The sequence below is a fragment of the Acipenser ruthenus genome, chromosome 16 (genome assembly GCF_902713425.1).
Source record: "Acipenser ruthenus chromosome 16, fAciRut3.2 maternal haplotype, whole genome shotgun sequence".
NCBI classification, from domain to species: Eukaryota; Metazoa; Chordata; class Actinopteri; order Acipenseriformes; family Acipenseridae; genus Acipenser; species Acipenser ruthenus.
In genome coordinates, this window is record NC_081204.1 from 5095073 (window position 1) to 5119667 (window position 24595).

Sequence of the window (24595 nt, forward strand, 5' to 3'; positions counted from 1 at the left end):
TTCTGCCTCATACAGACAGCAGGGAAAACAGTTGTGTGGTTCACTGAATGAAAACTGGAACAGACGGATTTATATCTTGAAATGTTGGTCAGCCTGTTTTTTTTTTTTTTTTTTTCTCCTCAGTTTTAAGCAAGTCATCTCTAAACACATTTCAGTACCTTCTCTTCATACTCGCAGTGTTTCTTTTAAAGCTGTTATTAATGTGTTACAGAGAAAACGGCTGGAGTGTTCCATGTGCAGTCACCGAAAGGGAAATACAAGCTAACCTACAGTGATGCGCTGGCAGCCTGCCAGGCTGAAGGAGCTACCATGGCAACCATTGCTCAGCTGTCCGCAGCACAGCAGGTACCATTTGTAATGTTAAAAACATATTATTATTAAATTCAACCTTGCACACAGATGAGCCCCCTGTATATATGCAATATATGTAAACCAATTGAGACCCCCAATCCATAAATTCCATTTAAATACGGACTGGTCTTTCTTTCTCTTGTCTAGTTTGGTTACCATTCCTGTGCAGCAGGTTGGCTGGATTCTGAAAATGTCGGTTATCCAACCACAAACCCCTCACTCAACTGTGGCAACAATCATGTTGGAGTTGTGCTGTATAATAAGCCAGGGAGCCTTTATGATGCTTACTGCTACAGAATTAAAGGTATCTTGACAAACACAGCTGGTTTCCATGACTCTCAAGTGTACACAATAGCTACATATTCAATCTGAATTCTGCGTTATTGTGAATTAGTAGAAACGTCAATAAACAGTAACTTAAAAGGGAGTGCACTGGGGAGAGCCTATCCACAAGGCTCTAAACTGTGTAGTGTTTCATTTTCCACCAATCCTTACACTTCAAGTTGTATACTGTATTTATATATTAGAATAATAAGAAATGGCCTGTAAGTGATACGGATTTCAAGTTCCACATACCTGTAGTTAGAATCATTTATGAGAAGCACATTGACTGCATATAACTACATCAATCCCTGTGATCATTGGTTAATGTTTATTGTTTTTAGATGTCAGTTGCGTCTGTCGAGATGGATATGTAGGGGACGGAGATTTCTGTAATGGAAACTTGCTGGATGTTGTAGCTTCCAATGCTAATTTCTCAGTGTTTTACTCTGTGAGTACGGTCTCTCCCAGCCTGTAAACAAACTACGTTTTATGAACTGCACAACACCTTTGTAATTGTGTAGCAGAACTCAAACCCAACTGAACAATGCTAGCATTGATTTCTTCATTTATTTAGGGGGTCAAAATATCAAACAAAATACTGGTCAGCGCTCTACAGTGTTTCTTTGATTCAATCCCCCACAGTCATGTTGACAGTACTTTGCACTTTATAGGGCTTGTCACGATTTTGGATGCTGGAAGTTTGATTGCTAGTGAGATTATTGAATAGTTTATTGATTATTGATTATTTTTCTTGTAAAAGCTGAGAAGTGGAGTAACATTTTTCATCTTTTACTTCCCTAGACATTACTAGAGTATGCAAACTATTCTTCAAGGGGAGTAGAACTTGTGGATTTTCTGTCGAATTATACCACGTACGAGACGCTGTTTGTGCCAGCAGACGCTGGATTTAGAGAGAACGAGGTAAGCTCAATCAATGGTGTATCTTTTTTTAATTATTATTAATTAAACTGATCTAAAACTGATGTAATAGTTTGCTAGAATGTAAAAACATCTAGAAAGTGGTGTTTGCAGTACTTCTAAAAGGTTTGTTGTGAAATGATATTTTGTTCTACAGACTTTATCCTTGAGAGACCTTGAGTATCACATCTCTGTCAGTGACAGCTTTATCTTCTACGATGAAATGTCTCATGGCACAGTTATACCATCCAGACTGGGTTACAACCTCTCTGTGACTGTATCCTCATTTAAGAGATGGAAGTTAACCAATGTAAGTGTTTTCTTGCAATTATTTAAGTCTCCTCTTTCAAAACTGCACCGAAAGGTTACCTCTTAACACTAGGTAGCTTCAAGAATATAAAACTTTGATTTGTATATGTACTAAGAAACCGGTCCCAAGCAGTACACATTTCAAGACAAATATAATCACAATTAGGTGAGCTCTTCTCAAAATGTAATATATTTAAAACTGTATATTTAAATCATACCACTATTAAAATGCAGTGATATGAAAAGCAATAATCAATGCTCAAATAATGTTTTTTTTTTTTAAACAGGGTTCCAAACTAGTAAACGACCATCTGATTGTAGAGTGGGATATCCCTGCTTCCAATGGAATTCTCCACGTCATTGAAAGACCTTTGAAGGCCCCGCCTCCTCCAGTGAGTGCTCAGAGTTTAATGAAATCATGATTTCCTTTTTGGAAATGAACTCTGGAACGCAGAACTGCAACAAGAAACCTTGCTGTGTGTTTCCAGGTCCTGTCTGCTGTGGCTCCTGCCTCCCCTCACAGCTCTGCTGCAGTCATCTCCACTGTCCTCGCGGTGTGTTTGCTGGCTGTGGCTGCTGGCGGGGTGCTCTACTTCTGCTTCAAACCCAAGAATGAGGGCTTTCACTTCCGCTATTTCAAGGTGTGTGCGCTTCTTAGGGTAATCCTTGTGACAAAGATCCATTTTCAGCCTCTAAGATAGTGGTATATACGTTTTCTTCAAGATCATTTTATTCGTAAATGCTTTTCTTGCCCTACCATTTCATCGCCAAACATCAGTAGTCCACATTACAAAACCACCAGATTATTGGTGTAATTGATTGGATGGGCATGGATGGGCAAGGATACAGAACCGTTCTCCAAGCGGCTACTTTACTGGCAAACGAAAATCCAAGCGGGAGGGCAGCAGGATGAGTAATTATTTATTTTTTCTCCTGGTGTAAATCCGAAATGTGTCCCTCTAAGTATTTACCCCCCCCCCCCAATTGCCTCTTGTTCAGGCGGACGAAGATGAAGACGATGGTATGCCCTCGCCAGCAGAAGGGAGATCTTCATTGGTTTCAGTACCGAATCCACTGTTCAGTGGTTACAATGCATTTACGGAACCTTTTGATGTAAGTCCTCTTCCAAGAACAACTTTTGAGGTGCTCAAACAAATAATTCAGGTTCAGCTTTCCACAGCAAGCAGGTGGGGACACCCAGGTGAGGGATGATGCTGTTGATTTGAGCTAGTTTTCCATTCTAGATAAAACAATGGAAGAAACAGCTGCTCTGTGGAGATTTGTGTAAGCAAGCAGCTGTTATAATGGCACATGAGCCCAATCAACAGCATTGCCTCTCACCAGATCAGCAGGGGTGTATTTCAGGTATCTGTCAGGGTGGTGTGCTCAGATATTGTTTTTTTATACAGTACAGTAAGCCTGAAATCTACCTGCAGGTGACTATTTCATTTATTTTACAGTAATCGTTGATTGGAGCTCTAAAAACTAACAACTTTACTGAACTTTAAAGAAGATGGTTATCAGGAATGCTGACATGCATATTTTTGTTTGCTTTCAGGAAACCACAGACATTGATTATTCAGACACTCAGAATATTCTTGGTTAGCCCAAACGATGCAAGAAAATCTCAAATCCCTGCCCGGTGGCCTGTTGTCAGATAAGTTTCTAGTCTCAAGGGCTGGATGGTGGAACCACAGAGTGCATATACGGGTATTTTAAAACAAAGTAATTAGGACATGACTACTAATACTACTATTTCAAGAGAGATCTGAGGATCGATGGGGAAGCTACACTACTGATAAATGATTAGAAACAGCTTTGAAAAACAGTTTACACTAAAAACATTAAGCACTTGTACTTTGTCATTGCAATACTAAGATATTCCGTGCATTTTCATAAGACATTACAAATGAATTAAAACTGGAACGTTGTTTTTCTGGTGAAATTAATATACAATTGTGTTGGTTGTTTTGTTTGAACAAATGCATTATTAAAAGTTTGATGTACTAATAAAAGTATTAAAGCTTTGGAAGTTGTTTGCTAATGTTTTTTTTTTATTCCATATATTGCAGAAATTAAGATTCTCCTTCTCAGTGTACAGCATCTACCTTGTTTCTCCAAATACTGTCTCAGCTTCTTAAAATAATTATTGGACTTCTGCTTCTTACAGGTAATAGGTTTTAAAAAGTTGTTCTTGGGAGTTAAAAGCAGTTGTCATTGACTGAAACACAAACTTGTTTGGTGTTTTTAATTCAGGTAATGTTCTCCAGAGCACATAAACATGACTGACAGCATCCGTGAGGTGTTGCACTGCAGTGTTAGCAGATACAATACCCATTACACAAAGAGGTGAACCAGAACTTCCACAATACAGTGCACACGCTGAGGTTAGCAGCAGCAAGAGACCACCTGTGTGTGCATCTAAAGGGATTAACGATCTATCACCATATAAATGCATCATATTTAAACAAGAAGCCAAACAGAGTACTATCTCAGTGCAATAAGAAGAAGAATGCAAAATACGTTTTTTATTCTTAAAATAACCTGGCTTTAAATAGATTTTTTTTTTTTTTTTACAGCGCTGTGCATGTAATATAATAATTTAGTTTGTTGCCAACTAAAAGGCTAGAAAAGGGTCAATCAAAACTGACAGATGATTGAAGTAGAAGAGATTTAAATAGGGAGGAAAAAAGTCAAGATACAGTCATTAGAATAAGTTTGACGCTTCAAAACCTATAGCTTGACACGGCAGATGTGTTCCGTTGTTTATTTGTATTACTAATGTAAAAACAGTCACATTTAAATATAATCCAATACAAGAAAGGTACCAAAAAGCTGTTAAATTTGGTTTACGTGACAAAATATCCCAGTACAGCTATTGCTTGTGTTGCTTGTAAAAGTTGATTTGCAGATTCAAAAAAAAAAAAAGAAAGAAATTAATTCATTTGTGAGAAAATCAGGAGTCAGGTACTTAATGTAGCTTGTTTTTATCAAATCGGATTGTTGAAGGCAAGATGTAATAGTTTCACTTCCTCAACGCACGTTTAGGGTTTATAAGATTATATTAAAAAATAGTTATGTTTGCACAGAGGGTTAAAGTTAATCCGAGTAATTTCAAAGGGATTCTAAACTGTCTCCAGATTTTTAAAAAAAATTCTACGGAATGGCCACACGATGGCAGCATTGGATAAGAAATGAAAGCAAAAGCCTGTTCTGTCTCCATGGAGTTCACTACCTGCACTACCCATTGTAAACAGCAGAGGGCACCGCAACAGCTTGCCAGAGCCGCACTGAAGAAGGAAGCCAAGCGAGGAGGCTTTTGCTTTTGTTTTGCCAAGATTACGATGGACAGAGCTCGTTAAACCAGGTGAATGCACCCGTTTATTATTCTGTGCAGCGATTGCTGTTGAATTCTGCATTGTCAATGACAAATTAGCGTCCGTATCTACTTATGATATCAACTTATTAACAAACAAAAGTTAACAATATATTCGACTGGTGATTTTGTATTATTTTTATAATGTTGTATCGGTCTCTCCCACATGTTTCATTTCATTACATTTTGGTAAAATATAACATAAGTGAACTAGCTATTTATTCTTGCATGACACTCTTAACTATTGTAGTTTTCCCCGCTGTATGTTTACATATAACTTAAATATATGTACATGCTTCACATTTACTTTTGCAGGCATTTACATCCTTTAAATGAACTATTATCCTCGTGTTTATTAAAAACTCAAATATTTGCTAAATTAGCATGTTTTTTGTAAAACTAACATTAGTGCTTTAGGAAATATCATCTTCATGATTTATGAATGGTGAAAAATGTTCTACACAATATAGTATTCATTCGTCAGCTTTGCTCTAGTATTTGAAGTTTGGCACTGTGTTATTTGGAGGGCGCCCCACACTGTAGGAACTGTCATGTATTGATAATTCAGCATTGTGCATTGCAACTGCAGTGAATAGATTTTTCTTTTTTTATTGCACAGGTTGCTGTTCATTCCAGAGGCAATGCAACGCTCCCTGTGCAATCCCTAGTGAAGACCGGTGATTTTGCATAGCCAGGATGTGAACCTGCACCCTGATTCTCGTACTACTCCCCTGGTGCTCCCTGCTTAAGAGATTTAAAAGAAAAAAAGAAAGAAATGGATAACTGCAGAGTTGTGTGATGAAAATATTATCCAGTCTCAATCTGTTCCTATACATTGTACAAAATAATTAATTCAAGTACTAGTTAGCATTTTACAAGGGTGCAAGTACCTTTCTGGTTGGCTTAGTTGGTAGAGCATTGGACTCTGATTCGCAGGGTGTTGGTTCAAGTCCCAGATGAGACACAAGTGTTAATCGCTTGTTTTCAAAAATATTGTTTAATTTATCTTAAATAATCGTGTCACAAATGACACTGAATTGAGAATCCCTAGGTCCATATCACAAAATGTAATAATGTTTTCACAGAGCTGGGGAGCCAACTGGCTGGTTAGCTCTGTTGGTAGAGCATGGGATTCTGGTCCCCTGGTTAGTGGGTTCAAACCCCATGTTAGGGGCATGTGTTTTTCTTTGCCCTTTTTGGTAGACTCAGTTTTACAGAATGGGACAAGGTGTCAGTGGTCTTAAGCATAAAAACAATAATATAAAGAGTTCACAATGGTAGACTTACACATGGAGGCAAGTGGTGGAGTTTGACAATTCACTAGTATGCTGTGCTTGGGTTAATTGGTTAATTTCGTATATATATATTCAGTGAAAAAGCAATGTCTGCTATAGAAACAAGATGGCACAGTGGGCTAATTCAGTGCAATGCTGTGTTTTTCATGCTTTGGGGTACTGGGTTCAAATCCAGCAGATTCCTTCCTTTGTTTTCCAAAAATTGGTTCATTGACCTTATGTTCAGTGTGAAACCGAGCTTTCTTGTGGGAGCTGGTGGCGCAGTGGTTAAGGCCACTGCCTCCTCTCCCCGAAGACGGCGGTTCGAATCCAGCTCCCGGTAAGTTCCAGAGGTAAGTAAAGATGTCGGTTGTAAGTAATGATGTCGGTTGTGTTTCCACAGATGGAGGGAGGAGGAGCAGGTAGCAGCAGCGGTGGAGGCAGGAGAGGAGAGAAAGGGGGGGGTCTGGCCCCCCCGCCTGGGAGGAGAGTGCCAGGTTGGGATGTTGCTACCCGCGCAAAGAGAAATGTGACCGAGTGTTGTTTTGTTTGCGTCTCCTTGAGCATTCTACAAACTACAACTGTCTTAATATGTGGTCTCTTTTACTGTCATTGTAAAGAAAATATTTATTCCACATGTTTATTAATGACAGTAAAAGAGACCACATATTAAGACAGTTGTAGTTTGTAGAATGCTCAAGGAGATGCAAACAAAACAACACTCGGTCACATTTCTCTTTGCGCGGGTAGCAACATCCCAACCTGGTACTCTCCTCCCAGGCGGGGGGGCCAGACCCCCCCCTTTCTCTCCTCTCCTGCCTCCACCGCTGCTACCTCCTCCTCCTCCCTCCATCCATCTGTGGAAACACAACCGACATCATTACTTACAACCGACATCTTTACTTACCTCTGGAACTTACCGGGAGCTGGATTCGAACCGCCGTCTTCGGGGAGAGGAGGCAGTGGCCTTAACCACTGCGCCACCAGCTCCCACAGGAAATCTGGGTTTCACACTGAATATAAGGTCAATGAACCAATTTGTGGAAAATAAAAGGAGGAAGCAGCTAGATTTGAACCCAGTGCCCAAAGGTTGAGCAGCACAGCATGCTAGTGAATTAGCCCACTGCACCACCTGGCTTCATGTAAGTTTAGCAGTCTAAGTTTGTATATGAAATTAACTTCCTTTTTCAGAGACTGCACACGAGTCGAGAATCGTGGATCTTTTTGCACAATTGCAGTGTTTCGTGTCACTGCAGAGCGGAGGGATTATCAAACCCAAACCTATTACACAGTAGGTCTATGCAGAAATAATTGTACTTCTAGCAGGGTTGACTTAGTTGAAAGTTTCTTCGTGCTGAAACAGTAAAAGTTGGATGCTTTTCTGACATTCCATTATGAAGTAAACTTTCATACCCTCTACTACTGTATTACCTCCACTTTGAATTCATTATTACTGATGAAACAGCATGTGCAAAAATCCTTCCTAAATAGGCAAAGTTAACTGCTGTTCGGATGTCAACATGCCTTGGCATTACCTGCAACCACTCGGGCGTCTGTGACCAAAGCAGGAAAATAACCTTGATTTATGGGCTTTGCGTGAGTGGAGTGAGCTCTATTAACACTTTCCTTTTCTTTCTGCACACATGGACCCGGAAGGAGACAAAGTGGATTGAGAAATGGGTTTTAAGATCCCAGGAAGGGAAACGGAAGATTATCAAGGAAAGCTACCTCTTTAGAGGAAGGGCAGCCGTTATGATCAAGGACAGGCAAAGGATCATGAAAGGGCTTTAAATGGTTTCAAGTAATAGTTGAAAGTTTGAAAAAAGAAGTTATACAGTATGTTTGTGTATTTGTACCTGCGATTATTGCTTGGTTATTTAGAATAAATATAGTAAGCATGTTGGTGTATTTCATTGTTTATGTATACCCTTTTAGGGCTTGTTATTGTTATTATGACTTATTGTTTTATTAGAATATAAATATTAAAGAAATATACATTTTGTTTGAACACGTGCATTATTAAACGACTTACTAATAAAAGTATTAAAGCTTTGGAAGTTTTTGCTAATGTTTTTTTTATTCCATATATTGCAGAAATTAAGATTCTCCTTCTCAGTGTACAGCATCTACCTTGTTTCTCCAAATACTGTCTAAGCTTCTTAAAATAATTATTGGACTTCTGCTTCTTACACGTAATAGGTTTTAAAAAGTTGTTCTTGGGAGTTAAAAGCAGTTGTCATTGACTGAAACACAAACTTGTTTGATGTTTTTAATTCAGGTAATGTTCTCCAGAGCACATAAACATGACTGACAGCATCCGTGAGGTGTTGCACTGCAGTGTTAGCAGATACAATACCCATTACACAAAGAGGTGAACCAGAACTTCCACAATACAGTGCACACGCGGAGGTTAGCAGCAGCAAGAGACCACCTGTGTGTGCATCTAATGGGATTAACGATCTATCACCATATAAATGCATCATATTTAAACAAGAAGCCAAACAGAGTACTATCTCAGTGCAATGCACAGTACATGACAAAGAGAAGATGAATGTAAAATAAGTGCTTTGTAATTTAACTTTAGATTATGTATTTTTTACAGTATTATGCATGTAAAACACATTTCTCTAGCCAAAGATAAAATTTTTATAGCACTAAAAATGTGGTTAACTTTGTCAGGATACACTTCATCAAATCTAAAACAGCTGAGCCAGGGAACTCAGGATAAAGTGAAAATGTGTGACAGCGGAAGGACTTTTATTTTAAAAAAAAAATTAAAACAGCTCACAGAAATCAGCACAACATGCATATACTGCTAAGATACATAAAAAAACAGCATGCTCTCTGCTCTGTATAATAACTGGTACAGTAGTCTCCGGCTAAGAGAACAGCCCTCGGGAAGCAAGCAAAGTGTTCTCTAGGACTGAGTTGACCACCAGACACAATATGAATAAATAAATAAATAAATAAATACGTATTACTTGTCATGTCATTTGAAAATATTGAATAAACCATTTGAATTTAAGTTTGATGACGATGAGTTATCAGGCTACAAAACAGTGCTGTATCAGTTGTGAACGAATCGCTAGCAATGCCAAAAAGGTGTTCTTTTAAGCAAAGTTCCTGTTCCTTTAGCCGGAGCATTTACAATGGGAAAAATCTGTTACACCACAAGGGTGTTCCCTTAGGAAGTGTTCCTATACGCAGAGACTGCTGTACCAGAAAATGCTTGATAACTGAGTCTTATGATTGTGCTTCAAGCTTATGTTGTGTAGGCAGAATTTTTTTCTTAACAAATGTACTCGCCACGCTGAATTTACAAAATTGGCCAGACTAAGACAATAAGTGCTGGTAGAAGAGTCTTCTTAATGTTCCCTCTCCTGCAAGTCTTCAGATAATTAGCACCAATGTGCAGAAACGAGTTTATTCCAGTGAAGGGATCTAGTCAAATATATTATAGTGTGGTGACCCTTTTCCCTTTTCTGAAAACAATTATTTTCTCATAAACTGTCATTTTATTTAACCATTTTAAATGGTTAGGTTTAAAATTACAAACTTCCTATTCAAATTAGACATTTGATAAAACCATGGTGCAAAACCAACCATGTTACGGTACTAGTTTATATCAGCATTAAATGTATGGCAATTCATGATTTTAGAAAAGAGGCACTTTTCTAAATTTCAAAACTACATTGACTGAAATTTTACCAGCAAAATATATATATATATATATTTAAAAAAAATAAAAAAAAATAAACACTGACATAATTATCATAAAGTTGCTGAAAATACAGAACTACCAAAAAAGAACGATCTTTAGAAACTAATCTAATTTATTGTCTGTTTCACAAGAACCTTCCGTGGAATTCTTGAATCAAGAATTATTTGTTTCTAATACTACACACGGGTCCTTTTAAGACTGGACTGAAGCAAGGATCATGCGTATCTCTTATGGTTTCTGTCATTATACAGTAACACACAGCTCTCCCTGTTCTTTAATATTTAACAGTAAACAAGAAGCTACCTTCAGGTGTCTAGGCTGGCCTAGATCTATCACACAGTAGCATATTGTGATTGGATTTGAAAGAGGAGGCAGGAGAGACATACACAGTCATTCCCTATCCATATTGACTGCTTTACACTGATCTGAATGCCTGTCCCTCGCACACCTTTACCGGATGTGCACCATCTCCTCCAGGAAGGGCGTTTTCATGCAGCCAGTGCAGAGCTGGTCCATCCAGAGGGGGGCCTCGTGCTGCAGGGGGGTGCGCCGGGGGTAGAAGGTGAACTGCAGGTCATAGTTGAGCAGGCAGCTGATGGAGGCCATGTAGAGGTCTGAGAAGCGGCACAGCCTCCGGGAGAAATAGGTGGGGTTGTGGTAGGTCCTGAAAATACTTCCAAACTGAGGATTGAACAGGTTCTTTGTCACAGACCTGTGGATGGAAGAGGGTCTTTGTAACTGGTGAATGCGTTAGACTTTCTATTTAGGAAAAATAGAGGAGAAGCCGTTGTTTTTTTCTTTTTGTATTAATAATTTTAACAGCCTGCGTAACACACATACAACAGGAGTGATTGTAGCAGTCTTGAGATCTATAGGCCTGTGGCTTACCTCAGCTCATGTCTCTCCTTCATCCATTCCAGCAAAATTGTTTGCGATTCAGCATCCTGATGCAGCTGAAGGAATAAACCATGCTTAAAAAAATTACAAAAACACAACACACAGCTCTCTCTCAAGCAGGACGATCAAGATTTCTTTTGTAGTCTGCAGTCTGCATTAAATCCCATCACCTGTCGCTAAATCAAAACTGATAGACAGACACTGGAGAGATACAGTCATGAGAGCAAGCCTGACTCTTTTCAATACCCACAGCTTGTCATGACAGGTGTGTTCTGGGGTCTCTTCCTACTGTACCTGCATCCTCTCAAGCAGGCCGGTGAGGGCTTGCAGCCAGGTCAAGGTGTGCAAGTACTGCTCAGTGTTTACAATCCGGATCTCCGTGTGCAGCTCGGGGACGATCGCTCCTGTTCTCCAGCCGTGTCGAAGCATCAGATCCTGCACCAAAACAAAGAGCCAAGCTCTCGTTTCAGTCTGACTTTGATATCTAAGAAGCGGCAGTACTTGGTGTTTGACATTAGTTTAAAGGAATTCCTCAAGTAGTAATGGATTATTTTACTATAGGAAGATACACGCAGCAGTCTTAGTCAATATGTTCCTTTAGTTATCTGGCTTCCTCAAAAAGGCAAATGTTTGGCAGCAAACCAAATATAAACAGAACTGATGTTTACCAGACATATACTGTACTGTAGTTACTACTTGATTGTAACAAAAAGTCTGCCCATATCAAACTCATTACTTAACGTACATCAATATGGGGAGGTCTGTCCATGCAGAGGTCAGCTTTGTTAAAGGAAAATAAACAGCGATTCATTAGGGGCCAGTTCGTTTATTCAACTTTTGAACTTTCTTTCTCTTCCTGGCTTAAAACTGCTAGATGTGTAACATCTGGCACAACCTTTGAATACGGTCACTTTCACACGGGAACCACATAACATGTAAAACATGCTACACACAGGAACACATCATTATACAGTACAGCAGAAGAAAAGCAGCAAACATTAGGATATTCAATGAAGCTATTGGAGTCTGAGTCACTCGCTTTTTGTACCGACATATTGGAGTTATTTTATTAGACAGATTTTCTACATTTAGGTCACATCCTCCTCCTGCAAAGCAGACACCAGTGCTAAAATGGGAAAGCATAACGATAGAAACAAAAAATACTAAATATCGAAATTCAGCAGCAAAAAACAACCTCCACAATAACAAAAAGGTAGAAAGGCCCTTTAAATTCCATAAATGTCAATATATATATATATATATATATATATATATATATATATATATATATATATATATAGTTTTCATTTCAATGTTATGCTTGAAGGTCAGCACATGCCTGGGAGGCTAGCCTGTTTGAGATAGATAGGCAGGGAAAACAAAGCGCTGCTTTCAGTAATTCAGAGAAGTACAAGGGAGACGTGGACTAGAAGGCACTGAATAGCAACCTGCAAAGCACCTTGAACTGTCCTGTTTAGTTTCAACAATAAAATATATATGAGCTAATAAATAAGTACAGAATGCATTGAACTCACTGAACACTTGCTTTACAAGTCCTTTAAGGTATAATAATTTTGGATCACAACAGATTTGTGAAGTATGCTAAACAATTAATGAAAACATGCACAATTTATTTCACCAGTCCAATCCCAGTATACTCCATAAACAGAAACTCAAGTCCTGTCAGGCAGCCGTTTTGCACAGTACCGTACTTACTGCCAGATCGCTGTAAAGATGGTCTCCAAAATAAAGCACCTTTGATCCTCTCCAGCCCGTCATGTGGAGGAAATCAAACAGGTTACCCTGCATAGAAAACGAAAGAGTGATTGTGAGAGCAGCCAGATCAGAAATACTCATTCTACTGCAACAGGTACAGAACAGAGAGACAGTTCTGTTGTTCCTTTCAGTTGTTTGAGTTTGATTTTGTATTTTCAGAAGCAAAGATCATTGCAGACAATTGCACATTTTACATCACTATTTTTATTATTTCAATAATTGTAGGCCTAAAATATAGAATCTCAAATGATGTGTCTGTGCAGAGAAAGGTTTTCCAATGACAACATACATTTTCCCGATGTCACAAAATAAAAATAAAAATCTAAAACATGATCAAATTTCTTCAAGACAACACTGCAGTAAACAAACCTAATAAACTGCTGTGGAGTTCAAACCGTCTAAAGTATTTTAATAATTAAAGCAATGACCAACACAATATTAAAACACATTTTACAACAGGTTCATACTCCACTAAATCACACAGACACTTTCCCAACCCCAGCTCTAAAACCATGCCCCCTGAGGATAGCAATGAATATTTGCAGTTGTAGTTATTTGCAGACGCTTGTGAGTTAAATGCAACTTGGCCTGCAATTCCACGTGATGAGTCATCCAGTCACCTTTGCCAAGTCAGACAGACATTTCCAGAAACATTTTGACTTTCCAATAAGGAGAGAGCATGTCACGTATTGATTTGTGTAATTATGCCCATGCTAAGGCTAAAAACCTATACTTGTATTGATATGTCTGTATAACATATCACAATGGAACCACTCAATGCAATATTAAAGAGTGTGTTACTCAATTTCGGACGATAACCGGGAACGATTTACTGGGAAGAGCTTTCCTTGTGTGTTTGCTGGGCTGTGCTGCATAAGGCCTCTTATTTTAAATACATACTGAACTACCAGCCAGGTTACAGCCTCTTCACTGACAGACAGGCTGATTTACCTTCTGAGTATTACCGTTTTATTATTTATTAGTCGTTTAGCAGACGCTTTTATCCAAAGCAACTTGGAGTGAACTATTCATCAACAACTGCTGCTGCAGAGGACGGAGCACAAAGTTAAGTGACTTGCTCAGGGTCACACACGGTCAGTCAGTGGCTGAGCTGGGATTTGAACCGGGAACCTCCTGGTATCAAGCCCTTTTCTTTACTACTGGACCACCAAGCCTCCATAGCAAGATCCCACAGCTAAATAATAATAATAATAATAATAATAATAATAATAATAATAATAATTATTATTATTATTATTATTATTATTATTATTATTATTATTATTAATAATAATAATAATAATAATAATAATAATAATAATAATATCCAAATACAATTTAAATGGGCTGACCTCAAAATAAAATGAAAAAGTTGTATAAAAAGCATTTGCAAAATTAGATTGCATGATTAAATGTGTTTATTACTTGAGGTATTCTTAAATCCTTCTAAAATCCATTGTGAACTACTCTGTTCCAACTGGGGACGACGCAGTCATTTAAATACCAGTTCAGATTCCCACACGTAAATGTCAACAACATGTTTATAGTTTCAAAATATTTTATCGTTCCACAAGCATCACTGTACTTAAGCAAAAGCTGGTCTACGGTCCACTGATTTTGAGTTTGTCCATCCAAGTTTTATTAAACTAGAGGCAAACCTTGCTATAACAGCCACTGAAATCAATTACATTCTGACAAAATCCAGTCAAGTGCACCTAGTCTACTGTTCTTTCTTGTACACCAGTATCAAAAACACAAACCCGCTCACCGCCTTGCTTCTGAAACGGACATCCTACAGTTATGGGAGTTTATTTTACTGTTGTCTTTATTCCATGCTAAAACCCTGTCAAACTCCCCATAGATGGTGTGTAAATGAAAGACAGTATGCGAAGTGCATTGAGTGGTGCCGCTGCGTATGCAGCTCTCTTCACTCACCTGTCTATAGATCTGCCCTTTTTCCAACGTGCTGATTTTGTCCCAATGAAGGGATCCATTTTCATTGAGCCTCCTGAATGGTCTACAAAAAAGGAAAAGACAAAATGTAAAAATAAAAACGACGAGCTAGGAGGTGGCATGCTGTTTCCTGTAGCACCGCATGTAAAGGGCTGTACTTCATATGCAAGCAACATCACAGCAGAGGAAAGGCAAAAAACGTATGCCTACCCCCCAAAAACTCTCAACAAATAGTTTGGATAAAAAGTCACCTACTTGCGTCTGTCTGTGAAGAAGCTGGGTTTCTCTGCCTGGATGATAATCACATCAAAAAGATCCCGCCAGTTCCTCCCAACCATGAATTTCATCCCTTTATCACTGTCACAGCACAAAGAAACGGTCTGTCACATGTACAGCTGCTACAACAGGCTGTATTCCTATAGCCTCTACGGTGCACTTCGGTGAACAGACATCACTTCATATTCACTCATTAGTATTAACAGGCCTCTCAGTGTATACACTGATCCCTTTAACATTCTTTGGTTTCAAATGCAATGTAAAAGCAAGCTGGTCACTCACACAAAACTGAAAGGACTGTTGGTTATGAGAAAGAGCTTCTTCCCATTATTCACCAGTCTGTTTAGGACAGCATACGTCTCGTCCCCATGGAGAATGTATTTCTCTGAAACACGCACACACACACACACACACACACAATGAAATGACCCCACTGTGCTGTAAACCAGCCTAATTATAAACAGTTTGGTAGCTACCACTCAGTTTCAGAACATGTATTTTTGGAGGACAGGGAGTTCTGTGGCACAATGGGTTCTATTGAGTTATCCTATCCTCAAGGCTGGTAATTGAGCATCTGCATATTATACAAATAAATACAAGTGGTTTTTAAAACAAACTTTCCAATTCCCACACACTCTCCCCAGAGACTACAATGGCCTCCAACCAGACCTTGAACTGGAATTTCACTCTGTGTGTGTAGAAGCAAGTTTGTTTCTTTATAAATGCAGTGCCGGGATCCCACAAGTGACTGTTGTAACCTGTCCCGAATACAGATAAGCTAGGAGTTATTCTTACACTACTGCAACTAATGCTAACGTTGCCAGCAGGAGTCATGCGACAACGTCAGAATAGCTATCCGGAATAGCTGAACAGCCTCAAGTCAAGCATTTTTCTAAAAAAAAAAAACCTCTTTCAGCATGTAACTTTACATAAAAATAGCTACACATTAGTATTTTTGATAAGTCTTCTGGTCTGTTTTAAGTAGTTATCTTTCCAACACAACAAGACAGTCTGCAGAAAGAGCAATCTTTCATAGAGCTGTATACTTGTTTCCAGTGTTAAGAGTTTCAATATTTAACTAGTGTGGTGACTGGAAACAAGATGACCTTGTTTATTAACTGGGAATCTTGAATCTTAATGGGTTTATTTTTTAGCTACCATAGACACATGCTTTATCGAGTTCTGTATATATTTAATACATTTACATTTAAAAAGGCGCGTTTCCATAAGGGTACATATAAGGAATAATCTAGTATATTGGGCATCCTGTTGGAAGCTGAGTCTCGATAGGCTGAATGCTCCCGGGTACCTTGGCTCTTAGTCCGGAACTTGGGTTGGTACCTGTCTGACTAAGAGGAATGAGAGGTCACATACCCATATCCTTCTCTATCCATTCGTACATCAGTCCTTTCACATGAACATCCTTGATTGAATCCTGCAACAACACAAAGAAGCTAGTGTAACTGACTGACATGTTTAACTGTTCTTACATTTATATCAGCCACAACTTCAAGCACTCAGTCATAAAACCTAGAACCATGGCATCAGCTAAACACCTGTACAATCTATTTTACTAACCCCTCTAAAATGACAATTTAAACAAAGTAGGCAATAGAACTGTAGGATTGGAAGTTCTTTCTAAACCAGACTAGGACTTGTACTGTATTGTTTAATGGAGTTGTTTCAGTAGAATTTGAAACCTATTGCTGTTGTTGACTGCAGACAATACAATCTGGTCGTGATTTGCTCTTTCTTGCCAAGAACATTCCAGTGAAAAAAATGCACCTGTATTAACCTGACAGGTCTTCAATGGAGGATTGAATCAAAAAAATGGATTTGAACACAGGTGTGTTCTGGGCTCTCTCTTTTGTGTTGAATGAATAGCATTTGAATTCGTATCTATTTTAATTAGGCTCTCAATCTCTCTCTGAATTACTCTCCTCAGCTAAGTCCAGCTGATTTTATTAACTCTGACAGCTGACAGCCAGGAAAAACCAGAAGCCTTTCTGCAAGTCCAGCACAGATACAATGCGTCCTAATCATTGCAAGACCTGACTTTGTTTGCATGCTACTGTGTACAGCTACGGCCAAAGGTTTTGGATCACCCTATAGAATGAACTAATTTTGCTTCATAAAGTCATGATATTAAATATCTAAATTATGTTCATTCATATATATAGACTGTAAAAAAATTCACACATGTAAATCAAGGACACTGTGATTGTTGAGATTCGGATATAGCCTTTCTATTGTTCATTTGAACTGATCAAGCATGAGAACACTCTGTGTACCTAAAGACATTTCATTCCATTTGCGCTTATCAAGCTGCTTTTTAGAACATGTTATCTACATAAAGCATGCCTTTGTTTGAATGCTGCCTCTGTCTTAGCTTATTTCTATTCAGACTGTTTTGTGACACTGTATTAATAAACAGTATGAGCTAATTGCAGTTTAACCAGGACCACCTATTGTGAAAGAAAATCTCTGTCAATACTGTAATCTCAGCACACTGACGATGGACAGTCATTTGAAAAAAAAAATATTTTAAATTGATAAGCAATGTAACAGTATAGCAATAACACAAATGTCACAAACAAATGAAAAGTCTGCAATGCCAATTTTCGAGAGCGCCTCTTCTTTGTTTTTCCTGGTTAGCCGGAGCAGGATGAATAGCACATGAAAGTAAATGAAGGTACTGTGTCTGCAGCGTATCAACTTGTTCACAGCAACAGGAGGGAAAACAAGCTTTATTTTATCGTTACCAATTCATTAATTTAATGTCCTGACAGCGTCACAAAAGAAAGTAGCTTTCAGTGTCTAGCCTGCTATGCTACTGTACAGCTGCTGGCTGTCATTTAAAAAGGGAAGCGAGATTAAACACTATTTTGCTTAATGGGAATGCCTAACTCGCTTGTTTTCCAAAGCTCTTGCTGTCAAGGTGGTGGTTGATTGGTTTTATCAGTGGCTTATTTAGACAAACCAAGGCTCAACTAGAGTGCTGGCGACACCTTCCGATTTCCAATCAAATTATTGAGGCAACCTCGACATAAAACACAAGAACCCTTCGTAAGACACATTAGCAGACTGCAATATAACATAATCTTGGGCTTGCGCGTTTTTAAAAAAATAATCAGCACAATGTTCACTTTGCTTTAGCATCCACGTCATCAGCAAATTTAAGCAAAACTGTATTACTACTTAGAAGATATAAAAGATCTGTACATGCAAAATGAACTTAAGCAGTTTATATTGGGTAATACAGTATAGTCTTATTCACAGAACCCATATCAGCTATATATAGCAGCAAGCAACACTCACAGTAACGTCTTTGTAGAGATGCCCCTGGTCAAACTCAATGTTGTGAGTGATGAAATAATCGTTCACAGAGGCCAGCAGAGTCATTTCAGGGAGGGAGAAAATATCCATGAACTGTTTAATGGAGGGACCCTAAAATACCAAAACACAATAAACGTGTGAGAAGTCAATGCCAGCCTGGGATTAGTACTGGCATCAGAGCAGACGGTCTTCCCTGATCCTTCAGCTGGCATACAGATTACACAAACACATTCATTTCTGTCCAGAAGAATGGCAGTTTCAGCGCAATTAATCAAATATACACAAACTGAACAAGAAACAAAAGATGTCCAGTACCTTGCCATAGAAGTCGCTCATTTGGTATAGAGGGATGTGCTGGGTGCCTCCATACATTTCAATGACCTCCTCATCTGGCACTGGCGTGAGCCCTCTGCATTAAAAAAAAAAAAAAATAGACAAGACATGGCTGAATAACCTGTCCCTGTGGTTTACAAGGAAGTCACACACATTAGCATATACAACTACAATTCCTTTTTTTTACCTATATGCTGTTCCAGACTGCACATAGTGGAAGGCGTCGATCTTCATCAGAAGGCTCTGTTTAGAGAAGGCTGTTGTCATTAATATACATATTGTATGTCTATCAAAATATACACAAATAAAAGACAAGTAGGATCAAGCCACGGCTGTGACTGTGCATTCTTAACATTTGGTACAGTTACCTTTTGCACATCATAGTGAAGACCCCTAATAGCAAAACTGGGAATATATTCATAGCTCCTAATGCCTTGTGGATACTGCAAAGGAAAAACATTACAAAGCATCAAAACAAGAGACGTATTTGACATGACCGGACACAAAGAATAGCACCAGCTGATACAACGTACTGGGCTAGTTCTAGGGTCTCTGCCCTACCTTGTACTGTTCAATGAGGATTTCTCTGGCTGTGTTGAAGATCATTGTATGTAAGAAACTAGAATACTGGGCCAGTGTGTAATCATAGTCAAAGCCATAGATCTCAATGTCCTGCAGACTGATCTCATTGTTTGCGTATATTGAGGCTGGATTGAGGAGGTTACACACACCAGGAGGAAGAAGATCTGAAACACAACACACACCCATTCTGAAGTTACCATTGACACTTCAAATAAACACAAGCATACATTTGAAAATCCACGAAATAAAGTGCTACTAGCAATGCCATTCAGCTCTCCATATTGGAAACGATAGCTGTTTAGAAAATCAAATCTAGTGTTTGAACCTACAGTACTCATGCCTGTTTTTTTTTTTTTTTCAACAGCTGTTCACACACATTGATTATTGTTAGATTTACTGTAATAGGTGTTGATTAACTCAGCTACAGTAACGACAGTGAGTCTAGCAGTTTCATGTCGGATCTGTAATCTGCTGACCCAATCTTCCTCTTGCTGCTGTGCACATTACAACGCCCTGCAGAATAGCCTTTTGATACCAGGACAAAAGCAGGCCAAGCGCAAATGCACAGCTCATTATTCTGGTCTGTCGGAGAGCAAGAAATACATTTGATGACATTCAAAATGATACCGATTCTGAAACATTGCTTTACATTTTAATTCATGGTCCAATGATAAACAAAGAACATGACATTTGTGTCCTTCATCCGATGCACATAACACTTTTATAAATACTGAATCAACTAATAAACTACAAAACAAGAAATTCTATAGATACACACCCTTCTAGACTGGATATTATTATTATTATTATTACATTTCTTAGCAGACGCCCTTATCCAGGGCAACTTACAATTGTTACAAGATATCACATTATTTTTACATACAATTACATTATTTTTACATATAATTACCCATTTATACAGTTGGGTTTTTACTGGAGCAATCTAGGTAAAGTACCTTGCTCAAGGGTACAGCAGCAGTGTCCCCCACCTCGGATTGAACCCACAACCCTCCGGTCAGGAGTCCAGAGCCCTAACCACTACTCCACACTGCTGCCTGGATATAGATTTTTTTTCTGTATTTTTGGTCAGGTAAGAATATCAGCCCCCATCAAACATTACAATATGCCAACACAGACAGTGTTTGGATTGGATTGCAGTTATAAAAGTATTAGATTTTTTTTTTTTAAGTCACATTTTCTGACCCCACAACACGATAGAACCTTGCTTACAAAAAGAGGGTCGTTTTGGGTTGTAGATGGATTGGAATGCTTTCTATATTTATTCCATTATAATAAAACAAGATTTATGCACCTGGACAGTACTGAAGTGACACCTGCAGTCACTTTGCAATTTGCCAGACAAACGTGTCAAATCCATACACCTATACATAAAACTAACTGTTCCGTGTCTGGTTAGAAAATGTGTCATACAATTAAATATAGAAGAAGTCAGGTTTTGGTCGATGTTGCTTTTCCTTTACGTATTTCAATTAATACTAATTGGCATTAACCTACTGTGTTTATATATAGAAATTGAAAAGTTCCTAAGGTGTTTATTACAAAACGAATTAATATGCCAACTGCGTTTTTACTTTTTTTGGCTATGGTACAATAATCATTGTAATTAAATTATAAATGTATATTGGCAAATAAATAAATAAACAACAACAACAACAACAACAACAACAACAACAACAACAATAATAATAATAATAATAATAATAATAATGTAATTCGTTGTTAAAATAGCAATAAAAACACTAATAATATAAATATATTTTAAAAAAAAACTGTTACTGAAAGCATTTATTCAGTGCAACACACTTTATTTTCTGCTGCACAAATCACATCTTGTGAGAATTTCCTCTTACCGCACACAAGCCTTTTCATCTCATTGTACCTTGCCCAGAGGAACGTTTTGTTGTCTGATTTCTCAAAGGCTGATCTTTTGCTAGAGACGCTCAGGTCGGAAGCTCTCTTCTGTTGATGCTGGTGGCAAGTACTACCATCAGTGTCCTTCCCTTCAGCACTTGGGCAGCTGACTTTTGTGCAGCATTGGCATGCAGACACAAGCTGCACACGCGAATAACCCACCGCTTTCTGCTGCAAACCGAGAGACTTAAAAACCACTGCTGCCATTTGCTCTGTCAGTACGAACACAATTGTGCCACGTTCAGTTGAGCATTTATGATTTGGTAAATTTCAGCTCATCAGCACAAAACAAAGCGTAGCAAACCCTTGACTTTTCCCACCCCTCTCAAATTTTTTGGCTTGATTAGATTCCCAGCCGCGGTTCGTTTATAGCTCTGCAACCAATCAAAATGCGGCGCTTATCTTTCATCATCCAAACTGACTTTTAAGTTTGCTGATAAGGTACCACTTCCAACTCTCAGAAAACACATTGCCACACCACAGAACCGGTGCCGTCTGGAAGTTGTAGTCGTGTAATGTCTTCACATTATTAACTATTACGGGCAATGCATTACAAAAAACTACAGACTAGTCCCCCAAAAGCCATCTTGACTGGGCTATTACCAGCACTGCAAGGAATTTTTCACAAAATGATTAATTTCCAAAAACTTTACAAATATTTATCTAGATGTTTACTTGTTTATAATACTTCTGGGTTACATTTGAAGTACAGATGATATCATTGGATTAAAAAGTTGCTCCATAGTGTACCTCACAATTGTATTTACAGTTCCAAAAACTATACACAAAATTCCACTATTAACGTTTTAAGCCGCGGAGGGCGACATGGAAGCTATTTTACTTCTGGTTGCCATTATTATTATTAATATTATTATTATTATTATTATTATTATTATTATTGAATTATTGTGAACAGGTAGTCTAAGTGTCATTATTATGTACATATTTTAAAACAATTTATAGTTTGTTATTCTGGCAATGTAAACCTATTATAAAGTAATAATATACGTTGCCCCCCATCCGGTAAATATTCATAGTCGTGTTTTTCTTCTATTTAGATATATAATTTTTTAGTTTTCTTTCTTATTTCATCATGTTTATATTAATGCATTTTGTCATTCTCCCTTACAGTCAAGCTATAAAAAATACTACTAATCAAAGGTCTACATAGGTAATTTATTGTTGAACAATATTAATCTTAAAAGGTTTTAAACAGTGAGACTTTACAGTGTGAAATGTTACCCTCATACGCATTGAATCCATCCTTGGTTCTGTCCGTGCCATGCCTTTATTTTTTTCAGTGATGTAGCAAGTCAAAAAGAAAGATATTGTTTACCTGAAATCTGATTGGGGTTGTGAATACACACTGGTGCCAGGCTCGGGTTACAGGTCAATGACTTTCATTTAAAGATTGAAATGGAATATATAAAAAAAAAGGTAATTTTGTTTAGAACACGTGTTTATTGTCCATAGACTTGTTTAGAAAACATTCTGAAGCAGCTAAATAACTTACACATTATTTTGGCTGTCGTGGCTTGAACACGAAACTTAAACAATGTAGGGCTGTACAATAACAACATATCACAGATTAGACCGTTCATTTATTTGTTTCCCCAGTTGAAGCAATCTGTCCATCCTCCAATCTCTGCTGGTATTCCCTCTCTGCTTGTTTTCTTCGGTAAACATCATCTAGGAGAAAACAAACAAACCTTTCAGTTTTAAAATTCAGTTTGGACTGAATATCCATACATCCCTACTATTATATTAGCATGAGCCTTATTTGCATCACTCCCGTGTATTTAAGCAGAGGCAGACGGCACACTGTATCGAAGACAGAAGCTTTTACATTTATCCAGTGGCATGGGGTTTGTATCCTTGAGCTCAATTCTAGTAGTAGCTGGGATGGCTATGGATATTTCAAGCTAATTCATTTTCCGATATTGTTAACATATTGTTCTAAAATATTTGACTTTTTATTTCCTAAATAAGGTTAGTCTCGCAATGATACCCGTAGGTGTAAGAAGACCATTGATTGGGCGTACAAAAGTCCCAGTATAAGTATCAAGACGGGGAAGACCCCTTGGGCCATATTTAAAAATAGCAAATGTATTCCCTTCAAGCAAATGGTGATACTTCTCACTGCTGTGTTCAATCAGAACAAAGCTTAGTAACAGATGTAGTATAAACATTATAAGAACCACTAACACTTACAAAAAGTTTCTTTCCCGATTCTAACATTGATCATGATCCACTCCATCGTTCCTCCCAACACAAAAAAGAATGGGAGAAATCTGTATATCCCAAAACGCCTTCTCCCGGGAACCATATCAAGAAGACGTTTAAACCCCCGGTTGAACAGCATTTCTGTATTTTCTTCTGTATACTAATATGAACTAAATGCTACAATTTTGTACAGCGGGTCATTTCAAAACCCACAACAGGATTCAAACACGAAGTTCAATTCCTGTACCTTACCAAGGATAAAATCCTTGTACCTTACTTAGTTAATGTCCTCTGTCAACCGCTGACCCACGTTGAGAAAATAAACGCAGCGCTTCCTCCTGACGGCAGCTCAAAAGGGACAAAACCCCCATCGTTCACAACGCATAAGCTATATTGCGCAAACGATATTCTCCTGAAATTCGACGCTGTTTTCAAAGCTTTTTTTCTTTCGTTGAAAAAGCAAAGAAAACGTCGATTCCTCTACCCTGTTATTTCCGAGAAACATATCCCCGTCTGTGGAACCCATTTTTTTTTTTCAAATTTGCTTTATACTTGCTCCTTTACGTAGATTATTCCACGTGTATTTCTGATCCCAAATTCCTAATCTACATTATTATTTTTTGTTTCTACTAGTGAAAACAATTTGTCCCAGTCAGCTTTTAATAGCCCCAATTATTCCGATTAAAACTCACCTAAATATGTGTGAAAAACAAAGTAATATTCAGCATAAATAAGACAGCTGGAAAGATGTATAGAATGCTGCTGGGTGCTATAGTAACCGCGAGTTGTGTCATTGTGTTCTTTAACGCCCTCTTGTGTGTGTCCCACTTACATTTTTTATATGTTTTCAGCACTTACCCAATTGTTATACAAGAGTGTTGGGGTATTCTTTAGTTAAGGAAAGCATCAAAACCTGGAGATGATTATCACACTTACCCATACATTTGATGGATATATGCAATTAATAACAGCTCTAATTTTGTATTTACAGCTGTGGTAACATTTGCACATTTT

At 38.1% G+C, this 24595-nt stretch overlaps 3 protein-coding genes across 7 annotated transcripts in view; 1 reads left to right on the plus strand and 2 right to left on the minus strand.

The window, feature by feature from the left end:
• The window catches only part of LOC117414193 (stabilin-1-like), a 31399-nt gene extending 27461 nt beyond the window's left edge, over window positions 1-3938 (plus strand). Inside the window, exons 61-69 of one of the 2 annotated variants that reach the window (XM_058988535.1) lie at window positions 212-345; window positions 499-655; window positions 1017-1123; window positions 1477-1596; window positions 1751-1903; window positions 2190-2294; window positions 2391-2543; window positions 2902-3015; window positions 3461-3938. In XM_058988535.1, the coding sequence (XP_058844518.1) occupies window positions 212-345; window positions 499-655; window positions 1017-1123; window positions 1477-1596; window positions 1751-1903; window positions 2190-2294; window positions 2391-2543; window positions 2902-3015; window positions 3461-3508 (1091 nt within the window). In that variant the 3' untranslated portion in view covers window positions 3509-3938. Of the gene's footprint in view, window positions 1-211; window positions 346-498; window positions 656-1016; window positions 1124-1476; window positions 1597-1750; window positions 1904-2189; window positions 2295-2390; window positions 2544-2901; window positions 3016-3460 lie in introns of those variants that run through there. The other variant, XM_058988536.1, reaches the window with a different exon arrangement.
• Window positions 3939-8807: 4869 nt separating this feature from the next.
• Window positions 8808-22797, minus strand: LOC117411864 (5'-nucleotidase domain-containing protein 2-like). Of its 4 annotated transcripts, XM_034019670.3 has the most exons (14): window positions 21298-22797; window positions 19406-19590; window positions 19213-19287; window positions 19032-19087; window positions 18827-18920; window positions 18494-18622; window positions 16550-16610; window positions 15458-15560; window positions 15155-15256; window positions 14882-14963; window positions 12887-12973; window positions 11465-11605; window positions 11162-11226; window positions 8808-10985 (listed from the first exon to the last, which is right to left on the minus strand). In XM_034019670.3, exons 1-14 carry the CDS (start codon window positions 21563-21565, stop codon window positions 10724-10726), a joined length of 1710 nt encoding a protein of 569 aa, XP_033875561.3. In that variant the 5' UTR covers window positions 21566-22797; the 3' UTR covers window positions 8808-10723. The 4 variants fall into 4 exon arrangements, with proteins under 4 accessions (XP_033875561.3, XP_058844527.1, XP_058844525.1 ...); XM_058988544.1 differs by lacking the exon at window positions 19406-19590 and having other exon boundaries at window positions 21298-21434; XM_058988542.1 differs by having other exon boundaries at window positions 19213-19590; window positions 21327-21415.
• Window positions 22798-22942: 145 nt separating this feature from the next.
• LOC117963550 (ubiquinol-cytochrome-c reductase complex assembly factor 5) lies at window positions 22943-23885 on the minus strand. The gene is made up of 2 exons (XM_034904122.2): window positions 23570-23885; window positions 22943-23047 (listed from the first exon to the last, which is right to left on the minus strand). The coding sequence occupies exons 1-2, from the start codon at window positions 23718-23720 to the stop codon at window positions 22956-22958; spliced, it is 243 nt and encodes an 80-aa protein (XP_034760013.2). The 5' UTR covers window positions 23721-23885; the 3' UTR covers window positions 22943-22955.
• Between the last annotated feature and the right edge of the window lie 710 nt (window positions 23886-24595).